Raw genomic sequence first — 26,780 nt, 5'->3', positions numbered from 1 at the left:
AACCAAGAAAATAGGTGACAGCTTCTTTTCATCTTGGCTTCTAGATAAATATCAGTAAGGGAATAGTCTCTGAACAGGGCTGCTTGTGAGCAAGAGGATGACCATATGTAGGTAGGAAATACAATAACCCAAGGGAGGAAAAGTCAGAACTCTTTTTTTTCTTTCTTTTTTCTTTTCTTTTTTTTTTTTTTTTTTTTTTGTTGAGAGAGACAGACAGACAGACAGAAACAGACAGGAAGGGAAAGAAATGAGAAGTATCAACTCATAGTTGTGGCACCTTAGTTGTCCATTGATTGCTTTCTCATACGTGCCTTGATGGGGCTGGGGAAACTCCAGCTGAGTCAGTGACCCCTTGCTCAAGTCCAGTGACCTTGGGGTCTCTGTTACCACGGTCAAGCCAGTGACCCCGCACTCAAGCCAGATGAGCCTGCACTCAAGCTGGCGACCTCCCGGGGTTTCCATCCTGCGTCCTCAGCATCCCAGGCTGGCACTCTATCCACTGTGCCACTGCCTGGTCAGGCAAAAGTCAGGACTCTTGATTACAGATTTTATTCTTGAGTCTCATTTTGAGATGCTATAAAATTTGGGATGCCGCATGGAAATGAAAGGGAAAATTTATAGACATACGGTTTAGCTTATTTGCAATGGTTTCAGCCCTGCCCTGCTCCCACCTTGCCTGAGTAACAGTACAGCTTGTTAAAGTGATGTGCATGTACTAGAAGGTCTCAGATAAGCTCACTAACTAGGGTCAGTGTTTCCAAGCTGGTTGAGTGTAAGCTGCAGAACAAAGCAAATGCTATATTTGGGCTCTCTAATTTACACTCTCATCCTGTGTTTGTGACAGTCAGCTATGCCCTGAGATTTATGTTCTTATTGTATCTTTAATTATCACTGTCTACAAACTGAACAGGGCCACATCTTTCCGCTCTCCTCCTTTCTCTGACCTCCATACAATTTCTTTTTCCAAAGCCTGACTTTTATCTATTACATCCATTTCTCTATGCGTATAGTAGCAAGTGCTTTTACACAACAGGTCAGTTTTATATGATCCAGAATAGACTGAGATTTGGAGAGACAGTGAGAACCGAACCTCCTTTGTTTCCAGAAGCAAATGGCCCCTGAGAAGCCAGGGATAAAACATGTATAATCATTTCTACTGGGCTTCAAATTATTATATTTATAATTAAGTTAACAAGAAAGGAATTCTTACCACTAGTTACACTTCTCTCTCTTCTTGGAGACTGGGATTTGAGATTTGATAGTTGATAAATGTTCCTGATAATAGCTATGAAGATTCCAAAACATGATCCAAGTGGAGATGCCATAGCTGGGTAAAGAGTATGTATTCAGCCTCCTCAAACACCAGTCACCTTTTCACTGCATAGAGTCTGGTGTGGCACCTCCTAACTGGTCAATGGATAACAATTACTCTAGCATCATCAAACCTGTATCCTGCCCAACTAGAGCAGATTCCATCAGAACAAGCCCTCCAGAGAAATTGTGTTTTGTTTACAAAATGTTCCCATTGGCAGTTACTCAAGGGTAAAAGTGGCTGTTGCGCATTTGTAGAGTAGTATATCGCCTCTTATTGAACTAAGTTCCCAGAGGAAAAATGTCACATGTTCCAAAGGCAAACTTCTTTCTGCTGGTGCCCATGGCAGAGGACACTTGAAATAGTGGTCAAACTGCTCCACTCACATGCTCTTTACATGCTAATAGCATTTTCCTCTAACCTTTCCTTTAAATTCTCATTTATTTCCATTTATTCTCTGGTAGTAGCACTAAGGAATTCTGCAATAAGATGAAAGGAAGAAAGAAAGGCAGGTGGATTTGACTGTCCCTTGAGACTGCCCAGCCATTCTTGTTCGGGTGCTATGGTAACTGTGATGATGGACAGAGTGGTAGAGCTGAGAAAACAGATTCAGACCTTACAGCTGCTCCCTATGGGCTTACAGTTGTTTTGGTACTTCTAAACCAAGGTTTCTCCTGCTAATAGACTCTAGTATAATTATTATAAAAGGAAGAAGTTGTCTTTTGTGTTTGGTTTCTTCTTCTTTGGGCAGTTATTTTATATACAGTGGTCTTTGCCACTTACTTGTTTTTCTTTTTCCTTCCTATGGTCGATAGCGGGTTCTATGATGTGAAGCCTGAAAATCAAAGCTTATTGACTTTAAGGGAAGAAGAATGTTTTGGAGGCAGATGTCCAAGCTCTTGTGAAATAAATGAACACTAAGTTTCTGTTTCGTTTTGTTTTATTCAGTGAGAGGAGGGGAGGCAGAGACACTCCTGCATGTGCCTTGACTGGGATCCACTGACAAGCTCGCTAGGGGCAATGCTCTGCCCATCTAGGCCATTGCTCCATTGCTCAGCTACTGAGCTCTTCTTAGTGCCTGAGGCAGAGGCCATGCAGCCATCCTTAGCTCCAGGGGTCAACTCGCTCCAATTGAGCAATGGATTTGACAAGGGGAGAGAGAGAGAGAGAAGCAAGAGGGTGAAGGGTGGAGAAGCAGATGGGTGCTTCTCTTGTGTGCCCTGACTAGGAATCAAACCCTGGACATCACACACTGGGCCAATGCTCTACCACTAGGCAAACTAACCAGGGCCTAGATGAACACTTAAGTTTTAACTGGTATTTAAATAAAGCCTTACCTTAGTATTAAATAAATCTTTTGGTTAAGCTGTGAAACAGTTTAATCTGCCAGTTTTGACACTGCTGTATTTTAATGCTCTGAGAACTCAATGAGAATGAGTTGAATAGACCACTTGCAGGACATTTTCATGTTCCTGTCATTTGAAATGTTGTACAACACATAAAGAAAATAATAGGCCCTGGCCGGTTGGCTCCGTGGTAGAACATCGGCCTGGCATACAGGAGTCCCGGGTTCGATTCCCGGCCAGGGCACACAGGAGAAGCGCCCATCTGCTTCTCCACCTTTCCCCCACTCCTTCCTCTTTATCTCTCTGCCCCCTTCTGCAGCCAAGGCTCCATTGGAGCAACATTGGCCTGGGCGCTGGGGATGGCTCATGGCCTCTACCTCAGATGCTAGAATGGCTCTGACAGCAACGGAGTGATACCCCAGAGGGGCAGAGCCTCACTCGCTGGTGGGCATGCCGGGAAGATCCTGGTCAAGTGCATGTGGGAGTCTGTCTGACTGCCTTCCCGCTTCTAACTTTGGAAAAATACAAAAAATTAATTAATTAACTAATTAATTAATTAAATTCTTCCCTGAGGGCAGTCAACCTGTCATCCGGTCAGACTCCTGTTTTTGGTCCTAGTACATTCACCAGTTCCCTCAGACACCCTTGTTCTTGTGTATCGCCTTCTCCTTGTGTGAGGGAGCACAGTGGTTTGGAACCTAAAGTGCAAGACTGATCCTGTACCTCAGGTAATCACAGCAAACCTGGTTACAAATGCTTAGTGAAACTCTACCTGAAAGAAATTATTTCATGCCTTCTATTGCTGTGTTAGCTTTTATTTTTCAGTAAAATTCTTCACAAGAGCTCAAGTATGGTGTTGCTGAGGTAGCCTAATACCTCAAGAAGCAAATTTATTTTACAGAAGCTTTAAATATTCTAATATCAATTTGTAAAAATTCTTCATTAAAATATGTTTTACTTGACTGTTAAGTAACCATTAACTACCCACTACTGACTAAATACTTGCTCTTAAGGACCTATAAGTTACTCATACATACTGCAGTGATAGCTTATTATCCTATTATAATATCTAATTCTATTATGATATTCTATTATTAAGTTTAAATTTAATAATAATTTAAACATGGTTAAAGAAATTTTCAACCATCATTAAGAAATGGATTTGCTAAGCAAATTATAGTATCATATTAAAAGTGTCATTACCTCAGTGGAAATAAGGCTATTAAAATAGTTGAAAAGAAGTTAAGTGCTTTATCACCTACATACAATTTCTTCTGCTGGATGATTTCAAACTCCTTTTTAAATCCTTGTCCTGCTGTTCATGAATTATATTTTCCAAAGTCATGGACGAAGTCTTTGCAAAATGAAGGCACCTCAACTCTCCAAACCTTTTCTTCAGAACCTATGTGCATGGCCGGCCGCATGAGTGCCCAGTGCCCACCTCTCTAATCACTCTTAAAGAATACTAAGGCATCTGCATTTACGTACCCACCTCCTACTGTTTCTGGGAACTCCCAAGGACTGGCTTGACCTTACACTTCTCATCCTATACATCTTATCCTTTTTTGTCATATGCTTTTACTTTTTATTGGCTTCCTCCATTAGAATTTAGGCTTTATGACAGGTGCTTAGCTGTTCTTTGTCTAAGGGACTTTCAGTGGACTGTAAGCCATGCTACTTATGGTCACTTTGCCAGGTTACTTTCTATTTCATCGTCTTGAAGAATATTGGACACATTGGGTAGGACTTGGCCTGGTGGGAAAATAGGCCTGGGCTGAAAGTCAGAAGTGCTCACTCCACCACTAATTAATATGTGGTTATGAATATGGTTTTTGTGCTTCTCATTTGGCATCTGAAAAATAGGGGAAAATATTACCTGTCTTATCTTAAAGGCAATTTTGAGGATCCAGTTATACAATAGATATAAAAGCATCTTAAATGTTTAAAAATACAATACATATATTTAGTGAGTGGCATTCTACATGGCTATCATTCCTAGTCATTTTGTATCACTTTCCCCTGTTCTGTATTTGTCAAAAATACTTATTGCCACCTGAGTGGGTCATATTTTATTTATGTATTTTCTATCAGCTTCCTTCACTAGAATGGCAGCTTGACAGGGCAAGGATCTTATCTTTCTTGTTCACCATCCTAACCTCAGTGCCTTGAACAGTGTCTGACATTAAGTGAATGTGTAATAATATATGTTGAAAGGATGAATTGAATTTAATATTTTATGGAGTCACAGAGCTACTAATACATTTCTTAAATCTAATATGTTTGGTTTTGGAGATTCCTACATTTAAGATAATAAATAATTGTAATTTTTTTCTAGGAATATTGACTCACTTTTTTTTTTTTTTTTTTTGTATTTTTCTGAAGCTGGAAACGGGGAGAGACAGTCAGACAGACTCCCGCATGCACCCGACCGGGATCCACCCGGCATGCCCACCAGGGGCCACGCTCTGCCCACCAGGGGGCGATGCTCTGCCCCTCTGGGGCGTCGCTCTGCCGCGACCAGAGCCACTCTAGCGCCTGGGGCAGAGGCCAAGGAGCCATCCCCAGCGCCCGGGCCATCTTTGCTCCAATAGAGCCTTGGCTGCAGGAGGGGAAGAGAGAGACAGAGAGGAAGGAGGGGGGGTGGAGAAGCAAATGGGCGCTTCTCCTATGTGCCCTGGCCGGGAATCGAACCCGGGTCCCCCGCATGCCAGGCCAACGCTCTACCGTTGAGCCAACCAGCCAGGGCCTTGACTCACTTTTTAAAGTAGCCAAACCTTAATATACTAAAGATCAGATTTTAGTTATTGATGTGAAGAGAGAAGCTAGGTTTTCCATTGTCTCTCTTAGTTGACATAAATAACCCCTTGTCGCCCTGGCCGGTTGGCTCAGCGGTAGAGTGTCGGCCTAGTGTGCGGAGGACCCGGGTTCGATTCCCGGCCAGGGCACACAGGAGAAGCGCCCATTTGCTTCTCCACCCCTCCGCCGCACTTTCCTCTCTGTCTCTCTCTTCCCCTCCCGCAGCCGAGGCTCCATTGGAGCAAAGATGGCCCGGGCGCTGGGGATGGCTCTGTGGCCTCTGCCCCAGGCGCTAGAGTGGCTCTGGTCGCAATATGGCGACGCCCAGGATGGGCAGAGCATCGCCCCCTGGTGGGCAGAGCGTCGCCCCTGGTGGGCGTACCGGGTGGATCCCGGTCGGGCGCATGCGGGATTCTGTCTGACTGTCTCTCCCTGTTTCCAGCTTCAGAAAAATGAAAAAAATAATAAATAAATAAATAAATAAATAACCCCTTGTCATCTGAAATTTGTTTAATTTTGTGACTAACAGAGGGGAAAGAGCTCCTTTGGAAATATATTTGCTCTGAGGCTGAGATATTACTTAATATCAACTAAAAAACCCTTTATTAACTTCCTACCTGGATAGGCCCTGGATCTAATATTGAGATATAAAAATGGATTTTACCTTCAACAGTATTTGTGTTCGTTTGTTAATTGCTTCACACAATAAATATGCATGGAGCACCACTGTGTGTTGAAGGACATTCAGATGTGAAGATGCCTCGTTACTTATGTCATAGTGCTCGGTGGGGGGCAGATGTGCCAGGATTCAGGGACATGTGCCCCCTGAAGCTCAGAGAAGTACTAAGGGGGTGGCGTGGGAGGAAGAGCTGGCTGGGAGCTGTGAGGACGTGGAGAAGGGATGTGCTTGAGGGATACTGTCTCTGGGGAGTGCAGTTACAGTGCGCTCCCACTCTCTGTGCAGCAAGACGGAAGGGAAGGCTGTGGTGTCCCAGTTCTGGTCTCACTGTGGATCTCTGTGTGAGTCTGCAGTGGGCCACATTGGAGATAACTTTGAAAGGTCACCCTCAAGAAATATGTGTAACAGAAAGACTCGGAGAAGGTCCTTTGCTAGCCGTATCTGTTAGGAACGGCTGGTTACTAAAACCAATTCGTTAGTCAGTTTTCTCATTCGCTAGTGTTTGAGGAGTTGGCTGGAGAAGGTCTTTCATCCATAATTTAGCCTCATGAATTTTACCTCAGTTTTTTTTTTTTCTTAACACTGGGTTCTTTTTTTATTTTTCTGAAGTGAGAAGCAGGGAGACAGAGAGACAGACTCCCGCATGCACTTGAGGGGAGCCACCTGGCATGCCCACCTGGGGACGATGCTCTGCCCATCTGAGGCCATTGCTCCATTGCAACCAGAGCCATTTTAGCACCTGAGGAGAAGCCATGGCGCCATCCGCTTGATACTGTATTCTTAAACTTCTGTTAGAATCTTCAGGGTGTAAAGAAATATTTAGTCATAAATTATACATCTTATTGGGATATTAACCTAATATGCTCCACACAGTGCTGTTGGTACAGAGGCCATTCTGTCACCAGACCTCACAAAGCAACAACCACAAACTCGGAGAATTTGCTTTTTTTTTTTTTTTGTCTGCAGATTGTTTGGTTTTAAACAAAATTTTATACATAGTTATAGAAGCTTGTGTGTATATTCTTATTTTAATTTAATTAATATGACAAATCATTGTTCTAATAATATCCACTAGATTATTCCATACTTCTCTTCCCCCAAATTACTACAGTCCTAATTCATACACATCGATGTACATTTTTTTCCCTGTTTCTTTCTTCATCAGGTCACCATCGTTGCTGATGATAACTGCAGATTTTTATGCTGGTCAAGAGAAAGATTAACTTACTTTCTGGAATCTGAACCTTTCTTATATGAAATATTTAGGTACCTTATAGGAAAAGACATTACAAATAAGCTGTACTCATTGAATGATCCCACTTTAAATGATAAAGTAAGTGTTCTTCTGAGTGTGTTTATTTTGTTAAATAAATGTGTGTAGTGAAGTATACCTCACTTGATGCAGTTAGTCATAGGTTAACTAAGGGAGGATGCTTCTACTTTAGAGAGTCTTCAGGGAGTCATGTCTCAAGAGCGAGGAAATATTTTGTAACTATTACGTTTGCAGTTGCCTAGTGAGGTATCTCTAAATGTTAAGGAACTCCACTGATGGGGTGAGGTGCTCTCCTCTTCATAAAGAGTCTTTTAAGCAATCAGAGGAAGATGGTTTGTGAGTTGTACGAGGGAGTGGGGGTAGAGTAAGTCAGAGAAGGCAGTGCAGTGGGGAAGTTCAGGCCGAGAAATGCAGGCAAGCCCCAGGCAGCAGGAAGGCAGCACTTTAACCCTGGAGTCTTCAGTCTTGCGCACCCTCCTGGTCAGGTTCTTTCTCAGAAAGCCCAGAAGTGACAGGAGAGATACAGGGGGCAGGTCCTCAGGTTATGACATAGTTCCATTCCTACAACAGTAACATAATCCAAATTTTGGTGTAAATCGAAACACCCACTATCCTAAGTCACTTACCTATCCTAACGCAGTTGTAAAATCATAATCTAGAACATAAAAACAAACTAAGCCACAGAAAAAGGAAAAGGACATAAATATACTGTACTGTAGTAACAGGAAAAATGACAAAGAAATGAGTGTAAAGAAAAGTACAATGCTAACAGTGTAAGCCGAAGCACGTCTCAATTTTTTTTAATTTTATGGGAGTGAGCATCATAAACTCAAAACGTCATGTCGAGCCTCTCATAACGCGAAAACCCCCTTTATAGAGTGGAGGTCTATAACAATTCAGTTTGGAATTTCAGAGGTTTATAGATCTTCAACAATTCGCAATTTGACTTCACTTCCCCATATTTGCTTTGAAAGAATTAAAATGCTCACAGAAGAGAACATGCAAAACATTGTTCTTGTGATTACTATTCTCCAGGGTGGGTTGTAAGGTCATCTTGTTTATCAAATTAGGTTGGTGCTTATTATATTTTTAGATTAATAAGCTATTGAGCATACTAAATGTATTATAATGCATTTATAGTCATTTCAGAAAATAAAAATTATAGCTAACATTTATTGGACACTTATTATTATACATACTGGGTGGCCTTTTATTTCAAGGCAAAGTTCTTGCTGCTGGTAAGGAGTAGGTGATCTAAGCCCCACACATGTCAGAAATCTTAAAACTTTGCTTCTTAGAAGGCCAAAAAGTTGGAGCACCAGCTGAGCCTTTGCACGCAGATTTCCATGCTGGAGATGAGGAACAGCATAGCCAGCTCCAGCGACAGCGAGGACGGCTTACACCAGTTTCTCCGCGGCACCTCCAGTGTGTCCTCTCTTCGTAAGTTATCCCACAACTGATACTACTTCAGGCTTCTGAAAGATGTCACTGGAAATAGACAAATGACAACTTTGATGAGGCAAATAACTTTGCAAGTAACTATTTGACAACCTAAAGGTATCATTAAAAATAATCAAGTTTTGCCCTGGCCGGTTGGCTCAGCGGTGGAGCGTTGGCCTAGCGTGCGGAGGACCCGGGTTCGATTCCCGGCCAGGGCACACAGGAGAAGCGCCCATTTGCTTCTCCACCCCTCCGCCGTGCCTTCCTCTCTGTCTCTCTCTTCCCCTCCCGCAGCCGAGGCTCCATTGGAGCAAAGATGGCCCAGGCACTAGAGTGGCTCTGGTCGCAACATGGCGACACCCAGGATGGGCAGAGCATCGCCCCCTGGTGGGCAGAGCGTCGCCCCATGGTGGGCGTGCCGGGTGGATCCCGGTCGGGCGTATGCGGGAGTCTGTCTGACTGTCTCTCCCTGTTTCCAGCTTCAGAAAAGAAGAAGAAAAAAAAATAATAATAATCAAGTTTTTTCTAATGTTTTGTTTGTTTGTTTCCCCCATATTGCATATCAGCTAAAATCCAACATCAGACTCTTATTTCGGTCTCAGAAAGTGTTCACTTATTTTTGCCATGTGTTTTTCTTAAATACTAGTTCACTGGAATAATGTGAAAGAGTCCTTACTGTTTGGTGGGTATTCACCTTTGCTGTTTTTATGATTTTAGTTCTAGTGACAGCCTAGAGCCGGCAATGTGATAAAAAATTGTAGCATTGCCTGACCTGTGGTGGCGCAGTGGATAAAGCATCGACCTGGAAATGCTGAGGTCGCTGGTTCGAAACCCTGGGCTTGCCTGGTCAAGGCACATATGGGAGTTGATGCTTCCAGCTCCTCCCCCCCTTCTCTCTCTCTGTCTTTCCTCTCTCTCGGTCTCTCTCTCTCCTCTCTAAAAATGAATAAATAAATAAAAAATTGTAGCACAAAACTGCTGGGTGTTTTACTGCTGGCTGGTTATCTCAGTGTGAGCACCAACAGTTAACAGGTGACCAGCTAAGAGAATAGTCCTGAGGATGAAGGAGACCACTCACCATCCCCGTGAGTTACCACATTCACTCACCACCAGGAAGCAAGTTTTGCAAGACCTTCCCATAGCTGAATTGTTTTAAGACATTTTAAGTACACTGATATTGATTAGTAAATAAAATGAGAGATATTAGATTATTTTAAGAACTAATGCTTAAAATTGTTTCAAGAATCATTCCAAGAATAATAGTGAAAGAAACTTGAACAAATTCATATAAAATAGCAAAAAGATTCTCCCATTACATAAACTAACAGCGGCCTGACCTGTGGTGGCGCAGTGGATAAAGCGTCGACCTGGAAATGCTGAGGTCGCCGGTTCGAAACCCTGGGCTTGCCTGGTCAAGGCACATATGGGAGTTGATGCTTCCTGCTCCTCCCCCCTTCTCTCTCTCTCTCTCCTCTCTCTCTCTCCTTTCTAAAATGAATAAAAAATAAATTAAAAACAAACAAACAAACAAAAAACATAAACTAACAGCTATTAATACTTCCAATTGTATGTAAATCTAGCATAATTTTTAAGTAAATGTAGATACACGTTCAGCAATCCTAAGTGTTTATGTATATAACCTTGTAACTTTGAATGCTTTAGGTAAATTGGATTAAGGATCCAACTGTTGCATAGTTTAAATTGACAAAGGATTGACAAAGCCATATAATTGGTGTAAGTTTCCAAAGCAAAGTCTAGGCATAGAAATGCTTTGTAGACCTAAAGGAGATTTCAGGAGCCATACAAATGAGAAATTGGAAATGGTTGCATTTTATTCCAAAGTTACTTTTTGGAAGTAACTGAAGTTGACCACAGTCTGCCATCTACTAGCATATCAGTGTATCATCAGCCTTGTTGAAACAGTTTGGTGGTCAATAAGCATTTTCACATCGACCCATCTCAATTACATATATAGTGAAAACTTACTAAGAAAGGTCAGCAGAAAGGAAATTACAGTTAAATATTGTATGTGGATTATTTTTCCTATAGAATAGCTTACTTTCGTTTAGTTCTGTAGTATTGCTTAGGAAGAACCGAGAACCAGCAGTATATAGTATGAACATTTGTTGTCTTAAAATCAGTTTTGTTTCTCTGTAGTATTTTATTGTATAATCTAAATAAAACATTTTAGAGGGGGAAAAGCTTATGTAGAATATGTTGTAAAATAGAATTAAAACATGTTTTGAAGATTAACATTTGTTTCCAGAAGCCTTATGTTCAGTGGACTGATCGTGATCATATATCTTGTGCATACAGACCTGGGTTCTTGCTCTAATAATTACTAGCTGTGTGACTTGGCGAAAGTCCCACAGCCTTGCTAATCTGACATGAACTGGATCTGCTTACACTCCTGTTTCCTTCCCTCTCCCTTATAGGAAATCATGAGTTTAATCCAGTCGTTCCTCAAGTGATTAATTCAAGCTCAGTGTTTGTAAAGAGCTGTGCTGCCTTTCAGTGCAGGGTCACATCTTCACCTCGTTTCCTTGCTCCCTTGTCTGACTAGATTTTAGTACTTTGCTATGTGAAAAACGTGCACAACCTGCTTATTTATTTAATTAGCTTTCAGTTTATCATGCAAGATCTTACATGTTGACACAAATGTGTCTCACTGCATATATGTGCATATTTTTGAGTGCGTATGTGACTCACACAACAAACTCACATTCTACCTGCTCTTTTTGACCAGTCTTTGTTCTGAGTCTGTGGTTTAACAAAAGGTAAGGACTTGAGCACAACACTGACACTAAGCATGAATTACTTAATTCATTGTAGCATATAATTTATTAAAAACTGGTACGTTCTAGTTTCTCTTACTTGGGTGTTAGCTCAGAACTACTGAAGGCTGTTGTTTTGCTTTGCTGGTACCATCAATACGCCATCTACTTTTCCGTGTTACAAATTGCCTTCCTTGAAAAACAGAATGCAAAATCAATCTCGGCTGCTAAGCTGAAATAACAAAATGTATCACATTTGAGCATGTGGTAGGTCTTAGTAAATCAGAGGTCCCTAAAACTAGTGACTAAGCTGTTATTATTCCCAGTTGGTGATGTGCAAATGGGAGTCTGGCAGCTGCTCTCTGCAGTGGTATCAACTTCCTGAATGCTAATGGGGAGAAGGGAACAAATGTTAATTGACAATGGCAGCTATTAATTTTTCAGGTTCTCTCTGTACATAATCACATCTAATATTCACTGTAACCCCACACCTAAGAAGGTAGATCAGTGTTTGCTAGGTTGTGTGGCACTGACAGTCCAAATCTCTGGAGCAAGAGACTGCTTTCTTGCTCCTGTGTGCTGTGGGGGTTGCCCCAGGCCCTTATCCAACTCCCTCTGGGACGCCGAAGGAGCAGTCACTGTGTGGGTCACTGCCACCTGGCAGAGGAAAGACAGTGGTGGCAGAATCATGCCATGGCTCTTAGAGCTCCCACGTGAAAATGGCATGTACCATTTCCGCTTGTGTTCTCTGGACCAGAGAATCATTTGGCCACAACTGCCATGAGTGAATGGATCTTTAATCCTCCTGCAGGGGCTGCACAGGAAAAGACCTGCTGGGGGAGGGAAGGCAGGTATTTTCATAATAACTCAGTCTAGCACAGTGAGTATCACCTCATTTTACAGGTGAGGAAATTGGAAATATGAGATACTTATTCACTTGTTGCAGTTCCACAGGGGGAGATGCTGGGATACAAACCTAAGTATCCTGTCTGATTCCAAAGCCCATCCTGTTAGACCACATTGTCTCTGTGTTTTTTAAAACGAATAGAAAAAATGCTTTAACATTTGGCTAGTGCTTTATAGTTTCCAGGCCACTTTCAAACCCATTTGTGCATTTGAACCTGACAGCTCTGCCAGCGAGGCACAGCAGCGATTAGTCACCCCCATGCTGATGTGTCCACCTACACTCAGTGAGAAGATGACCTCTCCTAAAGTCACTTCCTTCTCCTCCAACCTGCTTCTTTGGCAAGACCTACCATCCCCCGTCATTCATTATGACCAAGCAGTGTTGCAGATAATTTTCCTAGATTGGCTAATTTCTATTCAATGAAAAATTTGCCTTATTATTTGTATAAGGGTTCTACGTAGAACATTTTAAACTAACTGCTCTTTTAGCTTTTGGTTAGCTTTCACTTTGCTTCATCTGCATTTACAGAATTACAAATTACGAACAATGCTACTCTCTAAAAATTAAATTTATTTTATATTCCTAATTAAACATCTTTTACATGATTCCATTTAGTCATCAACTCAAGGAACTAGATTTAAACATTAAAATGCATATAAACACTTTTCATAATTATTTTTCAAACCAGGGTGATCACGTACCCATTGTGGTTGGTTGATACATCTCTAAAGTTTCTTTTAATCTCTGAGCTTCCCTTTCATCTGTGTCTGTCTGTCTGTCTCTCTCTCTCTCTGTGTTTCTGCATTTTTGTTCCATTTTGAGGTTTTTTTGTTTGTTTATCCTTTAAAATATTGAGTCTTTAACATAAATGAACATATGAGTCACTTGGAGGTCTTATTAAAGATTCTGGGCCCTGGCTGGTTTGCTCAGTGGTAGAGCATAAGCCCAGAGTGTGGATGTCCCAGGTTTATTCCTGGTCAAGGCACAAAGGAGAAGCAATTAGCTGCTTCTCCACTCCTTCTCTCGCTCTCTCTTCTCCTCCCCCCCCGCAGCCATGGTTAGATTGGTTTGAGTGAGTTGGCCCTGAGCACTTAGGATGGCCCCTTGGTACCTACAGCTCAGGCACTAAAAATAGGTTGGTTGCTGAGCAACGTCCCCAAATGGACAGGGCATCCCCTGGTAGGGGGTTGCCAGGTGGAGGTCAGGGCACTTGCGGGAGTCTGTCTCTCTGTCTCCCCTCCCTCACTTAAAAAAAAAGTAGAAGATCCTGATGCAGACTGAGGTAAGGCCTGTAAGTCCTCCCGTTTAAGAAGTACCATGTGATGCCAATGTGTCTGGATCCTGAACTACACTTTTGAGTATCTAGGTTGTAGAATTCCCTACATTCTGGAATTTTGTAGATTGTACCCTTCTGGTGGTGATTAAAATGTTTGTTGTATTTTCCTGTCTACTGGTAAGTAGATCAAGGAACTTGAACAGATACAGGTGAAAAAACTATTTTAAAGATCTTGACCAGTATGGGATATAATGCTACAAACATATTTCATGACGTTGCACAGCATACGTTCAGTTTAATAGAAATACAGTTCAGAAAAAGGCAAAGGAAAACTTTAGGTGAACTATTTCAGTGAAATTTCTGCTGATCCCATTTCTTACATTGTGCTCTGTTTTTACACGTTGCATGATGCGAAATCCAGAGCAAGATCACTATCTCTACTACACATTCTGTATTCCACATCAAATTACCATTTAAAGTGAGGAAAAGGAAATACAAGATAGCCTAAGAAAAAAATGGTTTCTGCCTGTTTATTTAGGAGCTCAGCATCCAATTAATGTAACTCGTCTTGCTTGTTTCATTTCCTTGAATTTCATGGTTGGAAGTGTCATTAGAAGGGACAGGATGGTCAGAATATATGAGAAGGATTTAATGCCTTCATATGGATATAAGTTTTGTTCTCTCTGTTCCTGGACCAATGTGCTTAGCAGGGCACCTTGTCATCTTCTCTTTTCGTAAGGAGGTTTAGCGCCCCTCATGCAGTGTGTAAAACACACACACACAAATTGATTGCCCTTGGCAGGTCCATCGCTAATAAGTGGTGCTGAACACAGGCATTGTCATGACAACCGAAGCACATACTGTGTTTCCTTTAAAGTTACAGTACTTTATTTTAGATAATTGGGGTTAAATGACCTATTCAGTGTGTTTGTTTTTTGTTAAACCTGAGGTAGTATAGGCAGTAAAGTTCATTGGAACTCGTCTTTTAAAAGTTTTATTAGTTTAAACCATCTATTTTTTCAGAAATTACACTGAAAATTTATGATTTTTAGAAAGATACTATGAAATATTTTGAGAGATATTTCTTACTGACCAAAAACACCTTTTCAGGTGTTTTGTTGTTGTTATTAATGTCAAGGTGATGCTTTGGACAGCCTACTAATTGTGACCTAATTACACAAATATGCTTAGGTTAAGTTAGCTTGCATTTGGTTAGTATTCTTGTCTGTAGACACTAGCAACACAACTCTTATTTATTTATTTACCTGGAAAGATACAAAAAGCCAATACGACAATCTTAGTTTTAAGGCTGGTTTCATGAAATAATCTGCTCAACTCAATTTGTACTTCATTTCCCCTGTGAACAACTGTGTACTTATAAACAACAAGCTTTACATGAATTACACGGACAGGTGGAGAGGAGGTGTGGCTAGGCAGCAAAAATAGGAAGAGCCCATGAATGGGTCTCAGACCCACCAAGATGGCTTCTGAAAAGCAGTACCCTCCCTCTGTAGATGAATAGAGTACAGCTGAGGGAGTTTAAATAACTTAGTCAAAGCTACTCAGCTAGCCCTGAAAGTGCTGAAATTTATTTTAAATTGTTGCTTTGCTATTTTCCTTACAAATACCCATCCATATCCATATGTGAGCATAAACTTGTTTGAGGATATTGAACCATCGATGTAGCAGCTGATGCATCCTGACCACTTTCATATGTCCTCACTGCACAACCACCCAGTGTGGAGATGTGTTGCATTTTCCCCTTTTAAGGTTGAAGAATATGACATTTATCTCCTCGGGGTCTTTGGTCCCCCAGCCAGTGGAGGCTGTGCTGTCTGCCTCCAGAGCCCCACCCTCACCAATCCTCTGGCCTGTGTCCTCACATAGCATTTCCACATCTGTGAAATGGCTATGAAGGAATTATATACAGTTATACATTTTTCATATTTTAATCAAAATTTTAAAAAATTATCAAGTTAATATACACACATAGATATCAAATATTAAAAAACTATTTCAGTGAAAACAACTGCCCCTTCCAACCTAATTGTTCCCTAGGAGCAATCACATTGGAACAATTTTTGTCTAAAATGTTAAATAATGTGCTGTGTTGTTATATATTGATTTATCTACTGACCTAACTCAGCTCATTTTTTTTTTTAATTAATTTTTTTAGCAAGAGAAAGAAAGAAAAAGAGACAGGAAGGGGAGCGATGAGACGCATCAACTCATAGTTATTCATTGATTGTTTCTGAAACATGCCTTGATAAGGGGGCTCCAGCCAAGCCAATGACCTTGGACTCAAGCCAGCAACCATGGGGTTATGTCTGTGATCGCACGCTCAAGCCAGTGACTGCACGCTTAAGCCAGCAACACTGGGATTTCGAACCTGGGTGTTCAGTATCCTAGGTCGATGCTCTATCTTTTATGCCACCACTGATCAGGCGAACTCAGCTCACTTTTCCCTTCTACTCTTTGCTTAGTATGGTGATGTCACTAGGTTTTATTCTTTTACTGTTAACTTTTGTTACATTAAATAACACAATAAATCTCTATTTCTTTTTCTCTCTGAGGTATTTTTAAAGGTGAGAACATTAGCATTGCTACCCCTTTCTTATTCTTTGCCCCTTCTCCCTTCAAACTGTTATGGGGCTCTTTCACTTTTAAGCAACCAAGGTTTATAACATATAGATTCTGTTCTCTCTTCATTTTTCAATATTTTTAAAATTATGATAAAGTACGCATAACGAAGTTTATTATCTTAACCATTTTTAGGTATACAGTTCAGTGATATTAATGCTCTGTTCTCTTGGGTAACTGTAAGTAGGTCTTCCTTTGTCTATGGATTGTCTTGCAGAATTTAAAGCAAATAAAAAATGTTGACATCTTGCTTTATTCAAAACCAAATAGTTACCTGTTGCTACATTTCTTTCTTTTTGGTTCCAATGTCATCATTCCTGTTCTGTTCAGAGAAGACTGTTCCTAATATCAAGTACAGTGAATTCTGCTTTTGTGCACAACATAAAAGTCATGCCACAGTCTACTCCATATTTTGGCCTTCCTTTTTTCTCTAGAGTTTTTATTGCTTTGCTTGTGTGGCCATCTTATTCCTCATGCTCCAGGTATCTTCTAGCTTATTTCTCATTCTTTCAGGCAAAATCTCTTTCCTTTTCTATTAAAACCTCTGAGTAGTTGTTTACTGTTTGAATCATGCTTTTCATACCACTTTCTGTTTCTATGGGTATCTCTAGTTGCCTTTCTTTTTCCTTATCCTTGCATTTTTTTATATCTTTACTGTCTCTGTTCATCAATTCCATGTTCCCTTGTGCTAGAGACCTTTCTCACAGTCTCCTCACTGTCCCCCATGGACTGGGAATTCTGCGGATCTGTTCTGCGGCTGCCATCTTAGAACCGCCTCCCTTCTTGTGAATTCGCCCACTGTCTCTGCCGCCCAACAGCTTTCTCCTTGGTGCAGGCAGGGGCTGCAGACTTGCACTGTTTTCTTGGCTGTTCAGACCTGTTGTACATCTCTGGGCCCTGGCCCCCTTGGAGTACTGAGGAATTGGCCTGAGGATAACTCCTCGGGCCAGAGAAAACCTCCTCTTTGGAGCCACTAACTTCCTTTGACCTCCCTCCCGTTTGCCCTGATTTGTACACTTCTTTGCTTGAGTCCCTCTCTACCGGTGCTGAGTCCCCCTAAGAGAAGTGAGGTACAAAGGCCACACCTGCCCTTCAACATTATTGTTCAGAAAGCCTCAATCCAGACTCAGTTGTTTAGATTTAAAAATATCTTACAACCTCACCATTTTTTTTTTAATAAAAAATTGTGGCCTGACCAGGCAGTGGCACAGTAGATAGACCGTAGGACTAGGATGCAGAGGACCCAGGTTCGATACCCAGAGGTCACTGGCTTGACCGTGGGGTCACTGGCTTGAGCGTGGGATCATAGACATGACCCCATGGTCACTGGCTTGAGCCCAAAGGTTGCTGGCTTGAAGCCCAAGGTCATTGGCTTGAGCAAGAGGTCACTCGCTTTGCTGGATCCCCCCTATCAAAGCACATATGAGAAAGCAATCAGTGAACAACTAAGGTGCTACAACAAGAATTGATGCTTCTTATTTCTCTCTCTTCCTGTTTGTCCCTATCTGTCCCTTTCTCTGTCTCTGTCACAAAAAATAAAAATAAAAATTGTGACATAAATAGTCAAAGACAGGAAAAGGTATGATAATCCTTTCCAGCAAAGAAACCATTAAATCCTTCCCCATCCCCATTTATCAAAAATTGTATGATTAAAATTCTAAACCCCTGTAAGCTTTTTGATTACTTGCTGAAGCAGTCAGCCAGATGGTTAAACATAAAAAAATAATAAATTAAAAGGAATAAAGAAAATGTCATCGAAGTTAATAGAGGAGGGGGGAAACTTTACATTACATTAACTAGTTTACAGAAGTGTCGCCCGGTTTAATAATTAGTGTGTGTGTGAAGCAGAGAGAAATGTCACTTGACAAACTTTATATCATGGGACTGCATTTATCTAAAGAGCAAACAATGTCATTTCTTTATTCCCTAGAACAAGGGTGACCTTCATTCTGGATTTAAGAGCAACAAATAAGTCTGTTTACTTTGACTGCCAGGAGAGGCTCTCGGGCCCTGAAAATTAGAAGCACACTAAAATAAAAATAAACTTAATAAGGATAGCATTCTGTCAAAGGCAATTTCTCTTACCTAATCTTTTAGTATTCCATGTTGGGGTTTTGACTGTTATATATCATCTTTGTGGTCTATGTATACAAGGCTTCCTATGGTTCTTTCTCTTTTTTAAAAAGTATTTTTTAAGTATTTTAAGGCATTCAGTATTATATTCATTTCAGGTGTATGGCATAATGTTTAGGCTTTTATATAACTTGCAAGATGATCTCCCCAACAGGCCTAGTACCCACCTGACACTATGCATAGTTATTCCAATATTACTGACTATATTCCCTGAGCTGTAATTTACATCTCTGTGACTGCCTGTGGTTCTTTGACTCAGGACTTTACGAAGACAAAAGGGTCTGGTGGCCCAATCTGAGCCTACCAGACCCTTTACAGAGACCCGTGGCCAACTTGCAACACAAGGGTCTTGATAGCAAGCTTCTGTCTCCTTCAACTAAAATCTGGCACTAGCTGCTGTGTGAACAGGTCTGTTGAGGAAAGACTGCTTCCGGCCGGGATCCAAATCTCCCTGTGGGTGTCCGTGGTGTTGTCACCCCCCGTGCTCTGGCACTAGTGAAGGTCTTCACTGTTTGGTTCAGGGCTCTTCTAAGTCTGTCTTCTATACTTACTCTAGCCTGTGTTTTTTGCATTTGAGTTTTCCTTTCTTGCCCTCCGAAGTGCTGCCTGGTGCTACAGTTATCTGTCTCTCCTGAGCTCACTGGGAGTGTGGGTGCAGCTCCCAGCAAGTTCTGCTCTGAGGCTGTATCTGCTGGGTGCATTGGTATCTGTGGAAGGAACATGTAAGTTTTGGGGGCAGACTTTTTTTCCTACCTGATGTAATATGAAATATCTCTCAAGCAACAGTAACTCTTGTCATAACTGTTTAACCATTTTACACCAGATAACTCTGGATTGCAGTTCAGTCTGAGACTGTTCTACATACTTTTGTAATAAATTCTGTTACTTGGCAGCCTGAGCCAACTATGTAGAAGGTGATTATAGCTAAGAGAAAATAATAATAATAATAATAATGTTGATTATCTCTTTTTTATTATAATAGGCACCAAAGGAGATAGTTTAACCAGTTTTGTCTCCCAACTGTAGAAGTGGTTTTAATAGAATGATAAAAATAAGTTTTCTGGAAAATTTATGAATATGTAATTATTTGCTTCTCTGGAATATGGAATGAGGAAAAGAGGAGAAATACTATACCGAGGTTATGACCTCATACTAATGCCTCAAGGGGCAAAAGTAATCTGACCAGCACTTAACTAAAGACGTTAGATATTGCCCCTCCGCCCTCTGGGTGCTCTCACATCTGGGTAAGACACTGGGCCTTCTAGGCAAATATCTGATGATGCATCGGTGCATAAAATTAATGAAGAACCAGGCCAATTTGTAGAAAGAATCTGTTAATGTTCAACTTGTGAAATGTAAGGTAGATCCCTAAAGCAGGACATTCTCTCTCTCTCTCTCTCTTTGTGCACACTGCAAATTGGGTTTGGATTTATTAGTGGACAAAATAATGATTTCTAGCAACAGAATGATGGCCTCTGAGTCTTTCCACTGATGCAGCAGATTGCGTGCTGAGGATGGAGGACACCAGGTCTAGGGCCCAGGTGAGCTCCTTGCTCTTAGAAACCTGCATTTCTGGGGACTAGGATGGTGGCAGTTTTCCAGGTGAGGCCAGTTCCTGGCACTCGGAAGTGCAGGAAGCCCAGGCTAACTGAGGTTGGTCTGAAGCAGAGGTCGGGAACCTATGGCTCGCGAGCCAGATGTGCCTCTTTTGATAGCTGCATCTGGCTCACAGACAAATTTTTAATTAAAAAAATAATAACTTGCCCTGGCCGGTTGGCTCAGTGGTAGAGCATCGGCCTGGCATGCGGAAATCCCGGATTCGGTTCCCGGCCAGGGCACACAGGAGAGGCGCTCATCTGCTTCTCCACCCCTCCCCCTCTCCTTCCTCTCTGTCTCTCTCTTCCCCTCCTGAAGCCGAGGCTCCATTGGAGCAAAAGATGGCCCGGGCGCTGGGGATGGCTCCTTGGCCTTTGCCCCAGGTGCTAGAGTGGCTCTTGTCGCGACAGAGCAACGCCCCGGATGGGCAGAGCATCGCCCCTGGTGGGCAGAGCGTCGCCCCCTGGTGGGCGTGCCGGGTGAATCCCGGTCGGGCGCATGTGGGAGTCTGTCTGACTGCCTCTGTTTCCAGCTTCGGAAAAATACAAAATAAATAAATAAATAAAAATTAAAAGATAAAAATAAAAAATAATAACTTTAATCCATTCATTTCCTACCACTCATGTTCATGGTTGTGGGTGGCTGGAGCCAATCACAACTGTCCTCTGGGACAACACCAAATTTTTATTGGATAATGCATAACGTACACGGGTCATTGTATGGCTCTCACAGAATTACATTTTAAAATATGGGGTGTTCATGGCTTTCTCTCAGCCAAAAAAGTTCCTGACCCCTGGCCTGAAGGTGGGCCCTCTCAGCGACCGTGATCCCTATGGAGGGGTCAGGCAGCCAGCGGCACTGAGTGGCTCGTGGCAGTTACAGGGAGGCTGAGTTTCTGTTGCACAGCTTCAGGTGCATCTGCCCGCTGGGGAAAGAGCAACGGGCACTGCTGTTGTGGAAACTGGGACCTGGGGACTTGTGGGTTCTAACCCAGCCCACAAAGCCTGAAATGAAAGTGAATCTAGCACTCCATGTGAAAAGAGCTTTAGCAGAAAAAGGCAATCTTGTGGGACTATTAGGGCCTCCTGGTTTGTTGTGCCAGAATGTGTTTGAAGTGGTTTGCTCCCTGGTGAGAAAGGCATTCATTCACAGCAGCTGCCCCACTCTGTCTGCTTACACAGGGTGTTCAAGGTTAGCTTCTGGACAGAAAGTAGAAATGATAGTGTGTATGTGATGAGCATGAATTACTCTGAAAAGTGCACTGAGTTCCTGACAAATAAGGGAGTCAGACACTGTGTCTGTTTAGTTTTTATTTCCCCAACATTTAACCCAGCCTCTAGCAGCTGACTGGATGAAACTTGGTAGCAGGTGACGGCACTGCCACACCTTATTGATGTTTACTGAGAGGACAGTGCTCTTTGCTGTAAGCACTGTCAGATCAGCCACTGTCAGATCAAATACGACAAATATGTGTCGTATTTGAAAGTGATTTCCCTCGGAACACAATGCAGAATATAGTGACAACAGCCCCTTTCCACTGTGAGGATTGACTGTGACCCAAGACCTGCCTGCACTTGATTGCTGCCTGACCCATCAGAGATGAAATGTGATGGCCTTGTGCCTCTCCCACATCCAGGATCAGCTCTCTTAAGACCCTGTGCAGAGTTTCAGAGGGATTGTTTTCATGCACTAATTACCAAGGACCTGGCTATGTATGGGGTACTTCTGAGGCTGCAGGAGAGGGGACACTGTGGTTAGAGCCCTCAAGATGCTTGTTTTCCACTAAGAGAGAAGTGTGTGTACTTCTGGCCTCATTTTGGTCCAGAATGTGTAAGGGCTGTTGCTATATAGAGGAAAATAGAATCTCCCTACAGAAAGACTCAGGAAAGACTGCAGATGAAGGAGGTGGGGTTTGAACTACACCTTGAAGAATGGCTGAGAATTGCTGGAGAGGGATGGGAATGGAAAGACCATTCTAGGTGGAAAGAAAAGTAAAAGGAGAAGAGGAAAAGGATGGTTGTATTTGGTTATCAGTGAGTTTTCCAGAGCTTAGATGAGACGGGAAGGATGCCACCCAAGACTGTGAATGACTCCTGCCTTACTATCTTTTTATATTATACAGTAACCACTACACCTTTTTCTTGCAGGCAAATATAGTGTGAACAGAATTAGTTCTTTCACAGAGAAACTGGAAGTGCTTGGAAAGTTTTCACTAGTTCATTTGCAGTTGCTTTGGGCCCTCTCTTCATTTTCTCTCAGTGGGAAAACGCAGGAATTAGTGAGGTAGTGAGAGGGGCAGAACATTTTGGTGCCCTGTAGATAGCAGCCTCAGGATACTGTCGGTTGTCACCCCTGGTTTGATAGATGGGCCTAAAAACTAGAGGTCAATCAGTCCACTCCCTAGTCAAAATAAACTGGACATGCTTCCATTATGTGTCGTATACAATTATGTCTAAATGCTCTACATTATTGATTTGGTTTAATGCCATCTTGTTTGTTCTGAGAGTTTTATCTGATTACAAATGTTCAGCCCAAGTTAATATTTCATGAGACTCAATCATAACTCGAGGCTATTGTTAAAAAAAAAAAAAAAGAATAACTACATTGTGTACTCAGGGCCATTTAGATGGAGAAACACAAATCCCTATTCAAGTACTCATCCCACATCCTTTCTTTGCTCTCCCTATGGGCAATGATGGATTTTAACAAGTTTTCTAATTATTTAGGCTATTGTCCTCCGAGACCATATTAATACAGTCATTTATTGACTTACAAGTATTTACAAAGCATTTATCATATTCCACACACTAATCTGAGTAAGAATTTTACTACTATTAAGAAGTTTATTCCTTCTAACAGCCATACGAAGTAGATATTCTTTTCATTCCTATTTTACAGATAGGGAAGTCAGGCACAGAGGAATGAGATCACTTGCCCCATATCACACACATAGTATCCATTGCCACTTGAGTAGCCGTGTGAATTGGAGGTTGTGTTTGGCAAGAACTTGCCTGGGAGCACTCTGCCATGCTGTGCTCTGTGACAGACCATTTTAATACAGGCTTATTTTCTACAGTGTGTCAGTAGTTGTCTTTCAAGAAACTTGGTACCTTAAGTGACTATAAATGTTTGAAAGTGAATAATTTCTGTGTATGTACAACAAACGCTATACCTAAGTCCAGACCTGCATAATTATGACCTTTTTATGTTGGAAGATGTGGCTATTGGTAGTGGCATTTCCCAGGATGTATGGCCATGACTATATAGTTAATAATAAATGACATTTAGTGATATTTTCTACGTGCTCACCATTATGTTAAGCACATTACATGATAATTTTGTTTAATCGTCCCAACAACCCCATAAGGTAGGGCCTGTGAATATCTGCTTTCTACGATATGGCAACTAAGGCCTAGAGGGGCATAGTAATGTAGCACAAGTCACACAGCTAGGAAGCAGCAGAGCAGGGTCTTGAACCCTAGAATTGTTTCCTGAGCCTCTGGTCTTGAGCAGTGTGCATGCTGCCTGCCCTGTGCCATGGGATTGACTGCTGGCCTCCGGGCCTCCTTGCTGAGTGCAGAACGCTTGCAGAGCTGGTCGGCCCTGCTGGCTGCTGATGAATCTTACCAAGGATCAACAGCTGGTCTGGATAAATTTCTTGTAGCCATTCTGCTTTCTGTCTTTATGGGATCCTGCTACTCACCCTTGCTGTACAGCTAATGTTTGAAGAGTCAGATTTCACCCATTGTTCTTCCATCATCAACCTTACACCCGGCCTGAGCTCAGCACTGGCTGAATGCCACTTGGCCCTGTTGGCAGGCAGCAGGAATGTGGCACAGGTGTGAGTGGAGTGGGTGGGTCCTGACAAGATGGATCCCAACATTGAATGTGGGAACTATATGGAAGAGAGTTTATGTTTATGATGTCATGTGAGCTGCTCATTAGGCACTTTAAGGAGTCTATGCACCTATTATAATGAGTTCTCTTTTAGACAGTATTTTCTACATCAAGCACGGTGTCCATTATATGATAAATGCTCAATAAGTTTTTGGTGAATGTGCAAATGAATGAGGGGCTGACTGAGTGAATCATTTATGGCTTGGTCCTTTTGATTAAGTAGCATTCTAAAAGGCCCTGGGATGCTCTTGCCCTTCTTGCTACTTGGGATTCTATTCCCTCCACCTGGCTCCTCCCTCCTGCATGCCTAGACCCTCTCCCTGTCCTGCATGGCCCCTGCCCCTTTACCGTCTCCTATTAGTTCACAGAATGGCTGGACAGGTGGTGGCAAGACTGTTCTTTTGGGTGGTACTACAGATGGTGTTAGATTCAACGGTTTTAGAATAAAACCAAACCTTTGGGAAATTAAGCTTTCCAGAGACTCCAGTCACCAGGTATGATATTAATGGAGGAACATTCTGAGTCCTAAAAAAAGATTTTAGGGCAACCCACTGGGAACTGTGTGTGTTTGAGAAGCTCATATCATACAAGCACACGCAGTGGAATTTGTTCTGCACCTGTTCTCATGACTGAGAATTACTTCTTGACTTGGTTGTCTTATTGAAATGCTAGATTGAAAGTATAGTGTTAAGGGAAACTACATTCCTAGTACCAGCAATAGATTCCCAGGGGTTTGAGTTTTTGGTTGGAGTTTAAAATTGACACATCATGCCAGCATTAGGACAGGCTGTACATTAAGTGGTTGTCCTTCCTGTGTCTTTGACAGATGTGTCATCCCCACACCAGCGAGCCTCTGCCAAGATGAAACCAATAGAAGAAGGAGTGGAAGACGATGACGAGGTCTTTGAACCCGTATCTCCAAAAACATTTAAAGTCCATCAGTTGCCTTGATCGGAGAGAAGAGTCAAGTTACCAAGATGAACATTGTCTTGAAGAGACCCTGAAAAATAGCAGCACTTTTTCACTGCTCTTAGATTATTCTGTGTTAGGACATCCAGACTGGTATGGTCTGAAGGCAGAAAAGTGAGGAAGAGTAAAAAATGGGAAAGTTATTTTAGCTCTCCTTTTTAAAGTGGTTGTTTTCCTAAGCCTTCTGACTAAGCCTAGTTCTATTTTGAGATATATATTTTCACAGTATTTTCTAGATACACTATCATTTCCACTTTTAAAAATCTTCGTGTCTGTCAATACAAAAGCCTTTTACTTATTTTTCCAAGTTGTGGTTCATCTTCCTCACAGGCAATTTTTTTCTCTACCATGGCAATGGCGCTGTTCAACTGATCGCTTTAACAAACAATGCTTAAGTTTGAAGTTGAGCTGGAAGTAACATTAAAAGGCAGGGTATCTTAGGCTGTGCTAGGTCACTCACTGAGAAAACTTCCACAGATTGAAAATCCAGCTTCTAATCTCTTTGTCAAATGTTGGCTTATGAACATATCAGTAGAAAGGCTGGTTTCACTTTGCTAGTTAGCTGTCTCTAGAGCAGTATGCTGCATTAGAAACATGTTTGGGAGAAATGAAGCAAAGGTGAATGACTGGGCCTCAGCTTTCAGATTGTAGAGATATATTAAGCTGAACTATCGCCTTCTGTGCCTGAGATCACATGTATAACTACAAAGGGATGGTGTTGATACTTTCTTTCCTGTTGGAATCAGGTCATGCAGACCATTTACTTTACACATGCATACAGATAATTACAAAACTACTCTGCAGAGTACTTAGATGTTACATCCTTCCCTAAGTAGAAAATAATTTTAGATTCCACCAAAGCCACGTTTTTCATGTTCCATGGGTGCGTAGAACCTTGGGATTTCCTTACCCTGCCATGTTCAGGTTTGTCTCGCTTTGTCAACCTCAGACAATGGTAAGGGTCTTCTCTAATGATCAACCTAAATGTGTTTGCAGGTTCTGTTCTGTAGTGCCAGGAACAAACATTTTTAAAAGCACACTGCTATGATTAGGTGATATAAAATCACTTACTGTTTTCCTTATAATGTGTATTATAGTGTGTGTGTGTATGTGGGTGCACGTGCTTGAGTGTCATTGATAAGAAGACTGTAATCTCAAGATTAGGAATCTTTAAAGAACCACTTAGCCTGAATGAGGAACATGAAACTATTTTTAAATACAGACCTCTATAAAAGACAGTAAGACTCAGAGAAAAGGAGCCACAGCCAGTGAGTAGCCCTCCCACACAGACTTGACAGCAGAGGAGCAGATAAGAAAACAGAAGAGTTCTAAGTGTCAGATTTCCTCTTTAAATTCATTTATGCAAATGGACAAGTGTGTCTTTGTATAAAGCATAAATACATAAACAAAAACCAAATTTGCTTTTAAAGCCACCAATAAAATGCTTCCTGTGTCTTTTGGTTATCTACTTAGCTATGTGACTAAAGTTCTGAAATGGTCTGCAAAAGTTATTCTATACGTAACCTCAAATCTATGTTTAAAAGCAAGAGCAAGTCTGTTGTATGAATCTAGTATAACGTTTGTACCATAATGTATCATTTGTAATATTTTGAAATCCCGCATAAATATTTATATTTATAGAGTAATAGCACAGATATTGGATAGGTCCTCAATGATTTTTATATCTCAAATTAGTAATAATGGGTGCTATGTAATTATTTTGTAGTCACCATCCTTCACAC

The 26,780-nt window shown here is 41.7% G+C and overlaps 1 protein-coding gene across 2 annotated transcripts in view; it reads left to right on the top strand.

Moving 5' to 3' along the window:
* BVES (blood vessel epicardial substance) overlaps positions 1-26,500 on the top strand; it is a 38,926-nt gene extending 12,426 nt beyond the window's left edge. For both annotated transcript variants that reach the window (XM_066248009.1, XM_066248010.1), the window contains 3 exons: positions 7,299-7,466; positions 8,705-8,846; positions 24,896-26,500. In XM_066248009.1, coding sequence (XP_066104106.1) covers positions 7,299-7,466; positions 8,705-8,846; positions 24,896-25,020 — 435 coding nt within the window. In that variant the 3' untranslated portion in view covers positions 25,021-26,500. The remainder of the gene's footprint in view (positions 1-7,298; positions 7,467-8,704; positions 8,847-24,895) is intronic.
* The last annotated feature ends 280 nt before the right edge of the window (positions 26,501-26,780 follow it).

The sequence above is a fragment of the Saccopteryx bilineata genome, chromosome 12, assembly GCF_036850765.1.
Source record: "Saccopteryx bilineata isolate mSacBil1 chromosome 12, mSacBil1_pri_phased_curated, whole genome shotgun sequence".
Taxonomy (NCBI): Eukaryota; Metazoa; Chordata; class Mammalia; order Chiroptera; family Emballonuridae; genus Saccopteryx; species Saccopteryx bilineata.
Note: the sequence above shows the minus strand (reverse complement) of the source record. Positions and strands in the feature narration are given on the sequence as shown.